This window comes from Vigna umbellata, chromosome 11 (assembly GCF_029865625.1).
Source record: "Vigna umbellata cultivar VRB3 chromosome 11, Vumbellata_1.0, whole genome shotgun sequence".
Lineage (NCBI taxonomy): Eukaryota > Viridiplantae > Streptophyta > Magnoliopsida > Fabales > Fabaceae > Vigna > Vigna umbellata.
In genome coordinates, this window is record NC_142175.1 from 4,705,928 (window position 1) to 4,717,130 (window position 11,203).

Sequence of the window (11,203 nt, forward strand, 5' to 3'; positions counted from 1 at the left end):
TAACAATTTTAATATAAAAGTTTTCATAATTTTTTTAACAAATATGAAAACTATACTGAGAAAATAAAAAACTGAGTACCATATTAAATAATTGTAAACAAAAAATGCATTCATCGTGTCTTATGCCCGAGAGTCACATAAGGGCCAAAAAAAGTCTCTCTGTGAGATTTAGCCGTTCATGCATACTTCTTACAAAAGGAAAATCATAAATACAATGATATATTATTAAAAAAAAAAAACCCTTTTCTCATGACCAAGTTTAATAAAAAAACTTATTAGTAGGTGTCTGAGTTTTTCAAAAGATGAACTTGGATATTTAGGCCATAAAAATTATCCTATTTTTGTAACAAAAGAAGTAACCTCATTTTACACGTTATCATAATAGGAGATAAATAAAGCTGCATCCGCTGGATAAGGTCACTGACTCGAACACACACCAGATCTTATCTGCTTTTTATTATTATTATTATTATTATTTTTTATTATTATTATTATTATTATTATTATTATAATATTATTATTATTATTATTATTAACTTCAATTTTCAGAACCAAACAACGTTATTGTGGTTGATGACACCTGTTGCACCTCCAGTGTAAAAGTAAGAACTTGACAAAAAGTTAGCGTCTTTTTGGACGATTCTCAACTCAATGGTTTCACAAATTTTACCATCAATACTTTTTATTTATGGTTCAGATTTGACCCCAATCGATGTTTCTCCCCCTGATTTTTAATTTGATTTTTCTATAATTTTATCCTCTTTCGTTTTTCCTGCACAGAGCAAGATACGAAAGATACTTGTAGACACACCCAACAAACTCTGAACTTGAAGGCCCGGAAATTTTGAACTTGAAGAGAAGGGAGAGAAGAGTTTGTTCAAATTCAATTTCAAATCCATTTTGGGGGAGCATTGTCTCAGCAAGTTTTTCACATCATAGACATGTCTACCAAGTTTGGAAGATTGGTCTCTTTGGTTTACAAGAGAGGATTTTCCACCTCCACCAGCATTCAAAAGGGTGGTTCTGAGCAAGGTGTGAAATCATTGAACCTCTGTTCTGCAATTAATCAGGCTCTGCACATTGCCTTGGACTCTGATCCACGGTTGGTCTCTCCGTTTATTTATTTCATGAAGATATATCTAGTGAGAGTGTGAGAGGTTATAAGAGTAATCTTGATCTTACATTTCTAGATGCATGATGAATATTGGTCTAATTAGTTTTAACCCTTATCATTCATTTCAATTGTATAGTTTAAATTCAGTGATATAAGGATCTCATACAGTATCAACTTTCACCTAATTTGTTTGTTTTATTTATTTATCTTTCCTTTTCCTTAATGTGTACAAACAAACTGCTTGGAATTAGTTCTGTTTAATTACTTCTTCAAACTGTGTTGAGTTCTTGTCTTACGCTTCGATTTGTACATAGTCTGCTGGAATTTGTATAATTTCAAATTAACGTAACTCAAATCATATCAGGTGATGAAATGGTTTGAAACATGTCCTTTAGCTTTAGGAATTTCGGTGTGTATCATTTGCATTGTTTCCCTTTTATTCTGAAAGGTGGTTTCCAAATTTGATATCAGAAAATAGAAAAAAAAAAAAAAACCTTGGAGTGGGGGACTATGCGGGAAAGAAAACATTGGACTGTAACACTATAGCATCTAACATCATTCCAAGAAACATTAAATTCCCAGAGTTTTCATTTTCATTTTTACTTTTTTGTTAAAACTTGATCTTTATTTTAGATTTGGGGCTTCTGTTAAGGAAATGATTTTATATTTTCTATAAAGGACCCAATAGGTAAGTCTACAAATAATTGCTGGTGACTCCCATGTCTCAAATCCCCTATATAGAACATTATTTTGAGATTTAATGGAAGAGTGAATTCTTATGTAAGCTAAACTTTGTTCACAAAGGTTGCTCTTGGAAGCTTTGTATTTCAACACTCTTTTAAACTATGTTAAAGTAATATTCAGATGTTGCATATCTTGATGAAGCGTTAGCATGTTTGAGAAGTTGTTTGGTTCTGTTTCTTCTAATACGTTGACAAACTGAGTTTCTGTGTTACATATCCTACTTTAAGGTTCTATCAGTTGCACTATTATGAGTTGTTTATGTATAGCATGAATATCTGGTGTACTTCCTTATCTTCTGTTGCACATCATCACAGCTCTTATGTGTTTGGAGAGGATGTAAGCTTTGGTGGTGTCTTCCGTTGCACAACAGGATTAGCAGACCAATTTGGTAAAAAGAGGGTTTTCAATACCCCTCTCTGTGAGCAGGTATTTATTTTTATGATTTCACATTGCCTTTGTGATTCCTTTTTCTTTCTTTCTTCCTATCTCGCATGTGAATGTCTGATATTTAATAAGCATGAATATATGGTTCTAATATCACACAAATCAGAAGTAAATCCTAACATTCAAGATGATTTTCTATCAAAGAAAGGCAAAAGAAGCATAAAATAGAGCATTTTCTTAACCATGGTCTGATGGAATCTTAACTCTTAAATTGTGTTCAAAGAATTTGATTGTGCATTTTACCGATTTTTTCTTTTTACAACAACTATCTTTCTAATTATTTTTGTAGTTTTTATATCCTAAGAATTGACATAAATTTTTATACTGCAATGCTACTCCCAGGGTATTGTTGGCTTTGGTATTGGTCTTGCAGCTATGGTGAGTCTATGAGGTTAAAGTAATTCATTTATAACTGTGTTACAAAACCTTACTACAATCTGATACATTCAAGCTATTTATGTATTTTACCTGACAGGGAAATAGAGCCATAGCAGAAATCCAGTTTGCAGATTACATTTTCCCTGCTTTTGACCAGGCAAGCTACCTTCCCAGGCTTGGTTTAGTCAAAAAGCCCCTTTTGATCAGTAATTGACCAATTTTAGTTTCCAGATTGTCAATGAAGCTGCTAAATTCAGATACCGAAGTGGGAACCAATTTAATTGCGGTGGTAAACTTTTTTCACTGCTTCAATATTGAAGTTTGGCTCATCTCTATTTTTAGTTCCTGCATTCATTTTTTGTTCTCATTTATAGGTTTAACAATTAGAACCCCTTATGGAGCTGTGGGCCATGGTGGGCATTACCACTCTCAGTCCCCTGAGGCTTTCTTCTGTCATGTTCCTGGTATCAAAGTATGCTGGTTTCATATGGACTTCAGTGTGTTTGTCAGAACCTTAATTTCCTTCACTTCTATTTCTTTCCATGTTGTTCAAATAAAAAGACCACTTACAATATAGTGTGTGATTGTTCAATATATTTTATAAATATTCAAATTCTAAACTTAAGGTAGTATGGCAAGGCAAGAGTTTAAATCCATGGCAATCATAAATTGCTCACTTGTCCACTTAAGAATATTATCAAGGTGAGTGGAATAGTAATGACTGCAAAATCTTTTCAACGAAGTTGAAGACTAAGTTATTCAATAAAGATAACATCTAAAAGGAAGATTAAAGATTTTAATGTATAATATAGTCAAATGGACCGAACAATATTTAAGTGGACTGCTATTTTATTATAGAAAAGGTTCCTTTGACTAAGATGCATCTAGATAACATACTCTCAAAGTCCTTAAGGGGGGAACTCTTAGAAAGTGAATTTTAGATCTAATTCAATCTCACAAAACTACATTATAAGGTGAAATTTGCATTCACTTTATATATTATAATTTGGTTATATCTTTAGTATGTCACTTCACACTGAAAATTGGACATTTAGAACAATGAAAATAAATATTTATTGATGGTTCGATAGTGGGTGGCATGATAGGCTCAAGAAATTTCTCTAGGTTAGATTTTGATAGAATCTTAGAAAGTGTGGATTTTAGGCATAGCACAATTTCATAAAAATTAGCTTGTTAAGTGAGGTTTACATCCATTTACATACTATAATTTAATCACATCTCAAGTCAATATGGAATCTTGGATATATACTCATAATATTGGGCTCATACGTAATCTGTATGCTTGATCATAAGATGGAATGTTGAATATGTTTAAACTACATTTTCTAGAATTTTAGTAGGTTGAAGTAGATTTGTATACTTTATCCATTCAGGCCCAATAGAACCACAAGTCATGGTCTCTCAATAGTTTTGCTCTTTCTCCATGTCCCCTATATTTCCATTGATTGGGATTCAAGTTTATGCCAGTTTCGTTTTACATAGCATGCCGCTCATTTCTTGTGGGAAAACAAAATTTCTTTGAATATTTTTCCTTTCTTAGATAAGTACTTTTCCCCAAATGCCTTAACTAAGTTTCTTTGTAGGTGGTCATCCCCAGAAGTCCACGAGAAGCAAAAGGGTTGTTGTTGTCTTGCATTCGAGATCCAAATCCTATAGTATTTTTTGAACCGAAGGTTGTTTTCTACCAAAATAGCCCTAGTGAATTATGAGCATAGTATGCACCTTTTACATTTTTAATGTGATTCATGGTTTCAGTGGCTTTATCGTTTGGCCGTAGAAGAAGTACCGGAGGATGATTACATGCTGCCTTTATCTGAGGCTGAGGTACACATGACACACTGAATAAAAGAAAATTTTTGCACAACACTATTGAGACGTGATTCTGGGAAACGTTTACTCTGATGAATATTGAAATGTGTATTCAGGTGATTCGGCAAGGAAGTGATGTAACACTTGTGGGATGGGGAGCTCAATTATCTATAATGGAACAAGCTTGTACTGATGCGGAAAAAGTAAGTGGCTATTGCACTGCAACTGATAGCTCTTGAAACATGTATTCTGCATCAAACCATATTATTTTTGTTCACACCAAGGAAAACTTCCCAAAAGGTTCACATGAATAGGATCAAACTAGAACTATACATATATATACGGAGTCTAAAGTATCAAGAGCATCCTATTCACTATTCACCGGCTCTCCTCTATGGTTCTCAAATGGCTTGATAAGTTAGATGATATTCTTTTAAACTACTTTGTGTTAATTCACAAATTGTGTTTACACAAGAACAAGATCGTTCTGTTCTGTAAAAGAAAGTTTGACATTTCAATTTCTCATTTCTGCTATAATATATGACCTGCATATAATAATTCAGTTCGTAAGTGGATGCCTACATTTTCATCTCTTAAGTGAAATTCAATTCTAATGTTATTATGAGATTCTGCAGGAGGGAATTTCTTGTGAATTGATTGATCTGAAGACACTAATTCCTTGGGACAAGGAAACAGTAGAGGCCTCAGTTAACAAGACAGGAAGATTGCTTGTGAGTATACAGTTTACAGAATAATACTGTAACCTTGTTTAGTATCAACTCACATGATGCACTGCTGTAATTTGTAGGTTAGTCATGAGGCTCCGATAACTGGAGGTTTTGGTGCTGAAATCTCAGCTTCCATTGTTGAGCGTTGCTTCTCAAGGGTATGCTTATATATTTTTATGTATACCTCTGAAAGCTGGAGTCTTTAATTAGAATGATTTAGTACCATGTGCATACAAGTGTAGCTCCCAGCCCATAATGATTTAGTACCATGTGCATACAAGTTTAGCTCTGCTATGTATGAGTATCTATGTATGAATATGTATATATATATAATGTTTATAAAGTATACTTTAAACTTAACCTTATAAAATTGATTTATAATTAAAGTTTGCATCTATTTATATATTATTATTTAATTTTATTTCTATTTGATGTAGGAATTTTTATACATATGTCTGAAGCTGGTATTTGTCTTTTGTAATACATGTCTTAAGCTTGTATTTCTCTTGTGACACAGTTAGAGGCCCCTGTAGCAAGAATTTGTGGTTTCGACACTCCTTTTCCTTTGGTTTTTGAACCTTTCTATATGCCAACCAAAAATAAGGTAATGTTTTTGTTTACCTCAAATTTATCTTTTTTTTTAGCATCATGTTTAAGATATGTGACTGATACAAGGTTGTCATTCATTATGCAGATATTGGATGCAATTAAATCCACTGTGAAGTACTAATGAACTTAGTCACCATTTTTTGGTCATCTATAAAACCTTGATACCATTCAGTGATGTGATGCATTAGTAAAGTGTAACACGGAAGTAGGTGGTTATACAAAACTGTTATATAAAAATATCAACAAAAGAACAATGGGCATACACTATGTAGTGCCTTCAATTTGAAAGGAGTGATCCCCATCAGTAAAAGTTTCCTAATATAAATAGATTTCTCTCTTTAAGTCTTTGGCCTTCATAATGTGTATCAAAACACTTCATAATGTGTATCAAAACACAGACACTTTCATTTATCATCCAACAACAAAGAAACAAAACAATGTGTTAAAAAAATCCATAAGTTATTACACCAAAACTTAAGTTGGTCTATAGAATTTTGGACAATAAGTCATTTTCGACGCACTTCTTATTTGACCATCCGAAATTTTACACAAACACACAAGAGCAAAGTTAAGATCTCAAATAAATGTTTTTCAGAAAATATTTTTTTTTTAACTGAGTATTGTTTTTTTAGAACCGAAAATATATTGTAAAGTTTCTTTTCACTTAGTAAATTCTTTGCTATACGGTACTCATCCTACAAGTCTTCTTCATTCTTTATCGAAAGGTGGGTGTTTGTAGAAAGTTTGACGACACTCAAGTTCTTGGTTAGAGATTTTGATCAAATTTGGATTAATGGGAAAAGTGAAGTTAAATTACAATTAAAATAGTATTTATAGACATATTTTGTTAATTATGAATCCTATTTGAATAGCTACACTTAGGGATCCATTGGTCTATAGGCTTAATGACCAGCTTACCTATGAGAAACTGTAAATGCTTTTGGCTAAGTTATCTAATGCGAGAATGTCTCTGAAAGGCACAATGAGGTATTAGTAGGCGGTGTCCTAGCTCAGCAAGGAATGTAGTTATCAAAGGATCGATGCATGTTTTGACTTTGGAAACATAGTACCTAATACCCGGTATCCGGTTCCCACTGTTGATCATTGAACTTATCCCTTCAGTAATATAATCATCGGTATTCTATAGTCACCATATCAGTTGTACTGGCTGTAAGTTATCTGGTACAACTAGGTGCTCGATAAATAATATCTTGTTATTGTTTTAAGTAACTTCTTTAAAAGTTGTAATTGGTAGGACCGAGAGGTCTTTAACCATATACAATATATATACATTATTTTAAATTATCACTAATTTGCATTCAAATATTCATGGACAATATGAAAAAAGAGAGCATGTGTATAATAATAATATAATAAATAATTATAAATAAATAAAAAAGTTATCAATAACAAAAAAACATTATATAAATTTTACTCATTTTTATTTTCTATCTATCGGAATGAATTTTAATAGGCATGACAAAAAAATAATTTAAATATTTTAGTATTAAATTTTCATCTCATCTCTATCTTTATCGAATAATGAGTATATTTGTTTTTTAATCTCTACTTGTATCTTAGTGTCCACTATTTTACAGTTTAAAATATTAATTAAGTAGTTTTTTTTTAAAACAATAGGAAATTACCAAAAAATATATATAATATTATCAAATATTCAACATAAAACAAATACATATATTCTATAAACATTCATTTTTCTAATGTCAAATATCAAAAAAGAAGTTATTAATATTATACAAATATTAAATAAAAATTTGATAAATATCAAATAATTATAAAAAAAAATGGTAATGATCAAGTGTGTCCTACAAACTTAATATAAATTTGTTACATTATAAGAAAAATGAAGAGTATTTTATTAATTTAAAAGGAAATAAGTATTAGAACGAGATAGATACCTAGAGACAGATCATATCTTTGTATCCAATTTAAAAAATGAAATATTGTCATACATATCAAGTTAGTATTTTAAAAAATATTCCCCTTTTATACAAAGTAATAATAAAAAGAAATATTTTCGAATATAAATAAATATATAATGTAATTTTCAAATAATATAATATTTTAAAAAAAATATGAACAATAAATATAAAATCATATATATGTAGCTAAGTTAAAAAATATAATATCTCTAAGCTTAGTCAAATAATAAACTATTTCTCGCTTTTCAATATTTTATAGATGAAACATGCAATTTTGTTAAGGTAAATTTCATTTGTATTATGATATTTAGAGCTAGAAGCTCATAGAAAATTTGAAAGATCAGAAAGAATGTGGATTGTAAAGTTGTTGAAATTTAATATGGATAGTATTTTTCTTAAGATACATGGTTTATTTCATGTTATAGAACTTTAATTGAAGTGATTCCAGAAATGAGGTAAATGTTCACATTTTGAACTTTAATTTAGGATCAATAATTGTTTAATTTGGGTGCATAGAAAATAAGATATGATTTGAGATAAACTTGGATAGAAGTGAGTTTCTAACCATTAACAATCAAGAAAAGGAAGAAAACAAGGTGATAATGAAAAAAATGGAAGGAAATAATCACTCTTTCCAAGGGAGGCAACACATAGGATGAGAAAGTCCTATGATACAGCCAAAAGGGTTCTTAAATCACTCAAGAACTTAGGAGAATCAATCTCATTAAGATAAAAGAGATAAACTCAATTATTTATGAATAAAACTCCATTTGTCCTTTCATAAAAAGGGTCCAGCTTATTTAGAAGCTTTAGTCATTAGAATTACAAAAGATCCATTAATCGTAGCTACATTCCATTTAAGCTAATAATGATTCCTATGTTGAGTAAATAATGATATTTTGGGTTCACTATTATTTAGTGATGGTATCAGAAAATAATGGTTGTTATAATAAATTACAAGTGACATGCTTAAAGGAATATTACACTTTTGGTCTCTCAAAAGAGGGATGACTAAGTGGCCAATTGGACCCTTATTACAATTTAAAATAAAACCAAACTAAATCTCATTAATTGATTAACCCAAAACATAACTTGGTCAGCCAATTTTACAAAGGTTTTGACCATTATTTAAACAAACTAATTACTTAAAACTTACCACAAAGTGGCACATTAGTCTTTTTCCATTGGGACTATGATGCAATTCACCACTTTGGTATTTTCTTCTCTATATAAAGAGATTTAGGAACACATTAAGGAATCTTAGGAACCTTTTGGGGGACCTAATTTCATATCTTTCACATTCTTCACTATCTCTTCTTCTATTTTTATATTATTTCTACATTTCATGAAGTGTTAAGCCTTTGACGTTGATTACGCTGAAAATTTTTAATGGATTCTAAGGTTAGAATGTAATCATTGGTTTGTTCTTTTTGATTATTATTGTTATTTATATTTTTTTATGTCTTTTGTCTCTTAATCGATTAAAATGATGAGTTTTAAATTATAGTAAGTTAGAACGGTGTTAAATCTACATGTCATATCAATTATATGATTTCAAGGTTTTTATTTTAATTGAGAATTTACTTTTATTAAAGTTAGAAACTTTTATTGAATGAATTTTTGTCAATAATTAAGAATGTATCTTGATTAAATGTGTAAAATTTTACAAAAATTAATTAATAATGTACTTTGATTAATTAGTTTTCTACTTGATATAAAATGTAAAAGAATAAACATGATTAAGCACAGTACTGTTTAATTAAGAATTACTTTGATTAATTTTAATATGATTAATTTGCAAAATTCTTTATTTGGAAATTTACTTAGATAGGAATCTTAGCTAAGCTTCTAGTCACTCCACTACACATCAAACACCTTAATAGAACCACCTCCCTGCATCTTTCTGTTAATCATTAATTCCGCTGTATCTCTATCTGGATCCAGATTTGTGGATCTTCTTCCCCATTTCATTGCACTGAAATCATTCTGATGTTAAAGTCAATGTTTGTTTGAATACCTTAGCAATAAATGTGTAACAAAAAGTAACCAACTACCTAAATATCAAACATGTATTTATAAACTTTCGGAATGAGTTTTGAATTAGTGTTCGCCTAATTACTAACCATGCACTAATGATCTGATTTAATAATTAACATAATTATTCTTATTAATTGATCTTGTTGTCATTTAACTGATCGGTTTACGGATCGTTTTGTTGGATTGGAGATTCTATTGACTGTTTGGTCCATAAATGATGGACGATTATGTAGTAAAATAATAAAATAAGGAGAAAAAGTGCTGAAAAAAGAACGAGAACAAACATCTCTCAATATGTTTTTAATACCTACAGTAGACAATTGAAACTGCATTTTTCGAACATATTTTTATGCATTAGTTTGAAAGGATATTTTCTAAAATGTCATCTCTCCTGGTTTTTAATTTATTTTAGTGGACTTTATTATTGCTAATTATAAATTGTACGTAATTTCATAAATTAAATCCACTTTTACAGTTTGTCTTATAATACCAACATCTCTACAACCAATATTTTGAATTTTTTTGGACTTCTTGGAAAGTCTAGAGAGTACTATATATTCTCAGTTTGATCTTCTTGGACTTATATTGGAAACCCAAGAATGAGTGCTATATGTTTTCTGTTGAGAGAAAAAAAGAAAAGGGGGTCAATTTGAGACCAAAACTGCAATGCAATGTAATGTTAGGATTTATTAAATGTTCTATCTTCTTTAATTTTAAATAAAGGTCTTAAATCTTAGGTGAAGTTTAAATAGAGATCCATACATACTTGTACGCATCATGTTTTTCGTACTATTACAATTCAGAAAGTTCCTTACTTTTGTCGAAGTTAGATTTCTTTTCTTATTATATATTTTTTTTGCTTTATTTCTTGCAGTCTTTCTTTCTTTAAAATTGTATTTAACTTATTATGTTATTGCGTAATTTTTAACAAATTATAAAAATATATAATTTTTTAAAACACAATGAATATATGTGATGAATTTCATTCTGACCACCATTTACTGTTTCTTCACGAGTTACGAATTGGAATTATGTAAAAGTACAGCATTAAATCACAATACTAAAAATTGAAATAAAAATTAATATATAACGTATAAGTTTATATTATTATTGTGTATTAATAAGGTATTATTCCTCACATAAGTTTTAAGATAATTATCTTAAAACATATTATATATATCAATTTATAACTAAATTATATTGTTAAAATGTTTCACTCGTACATATTTCATTACCTACATTTATTTAAATTTATTCATTTTTTATTTCTTTAAATTGCATTGAAAGAACGTGTTACGTGGTGGCCTCTCCACCGCCAATTCTACCAACCTCAGTTAATTAGTCTTACCTAAAATTTCACACAAGAACGCTCCCTG

At 29.9% G+C, this 11,203-nt stretch overlaps 1 protein-coding gene across 2 annotated transcripts; it reads left to right on the forward strand.

The window, feature by feature from the left end:
• The first annotated feature begins 469 nt into the window (after positions 1-469).
• LOC148190820 (2-oxoisovalerate dehydrogenase subunit beta 1, mitochondrial-like) lies at positions 470-6,189 on the forward strand. 2 transcript variants are annotated; one of them, XM_088101812.1, is made up of 14 exons: positions 470-602; positions 781-1,102; positions 2,173-2,284; positions 2,645-2,680; positions 2,778-2,837; positions 2,912-2,969; positions 3,055-3,185; positions 4,285-4,374; positions 4,457-4,525; positions 4,627-4,713; positions 5,146-5,241; positions 5,319-5,396; positions 5,756-5,842; positions 5,933-6,189. In XM_088101812.1, the coding sequence occupies exons 2-14, from the start codon at positions 942-944 to the stop codon at positions 5,966-5,968; spliced, it is 1,101 nt and encodes a 366-aa protein (XP_087957938.1). In that variant the 5' UTR covers positions 470-602; positions 781-941; the 3' UTR covers positions 5,969-6,189. The 2 variants fall into 2 exon arrangements, with proteins under 2 accessions (XP_087957938.1, XP_087957939.1); XM_088101813.1 differs by lacking the exon at positions 470-602 and having other exon boundaries at positions 666-1,102; positions 3,055-3,152.
• Positions 6,190-11,203: the final 5,014 nt, after the last annotated feature.

Bases quoted from the DNA above. Each gene is read 5' to 3' on its own strand.
- LOC148190820 (XM_088101812.1), top strand. From the start codon at position 942: ATGTCTACCAAGTTTGGAAGATTGGTCTCTTTGGTTTACAAGAGAGGA. The intron at 4,375-4,456 runs GTTGTTTTCTAC...TCATGGTTTCAG, and splicing joins TAGTATTTTTTGAACCGAAG to TGGCTTTATCGTTTGGCCGT. The intron at 5,397-5,755 runs GTATGCTTATAT...CTTGTGACACAG, and splicing joins TTGAGCGTTGCTTCTCAAGG to TTAGAGGCCCCTGTAGCAAG.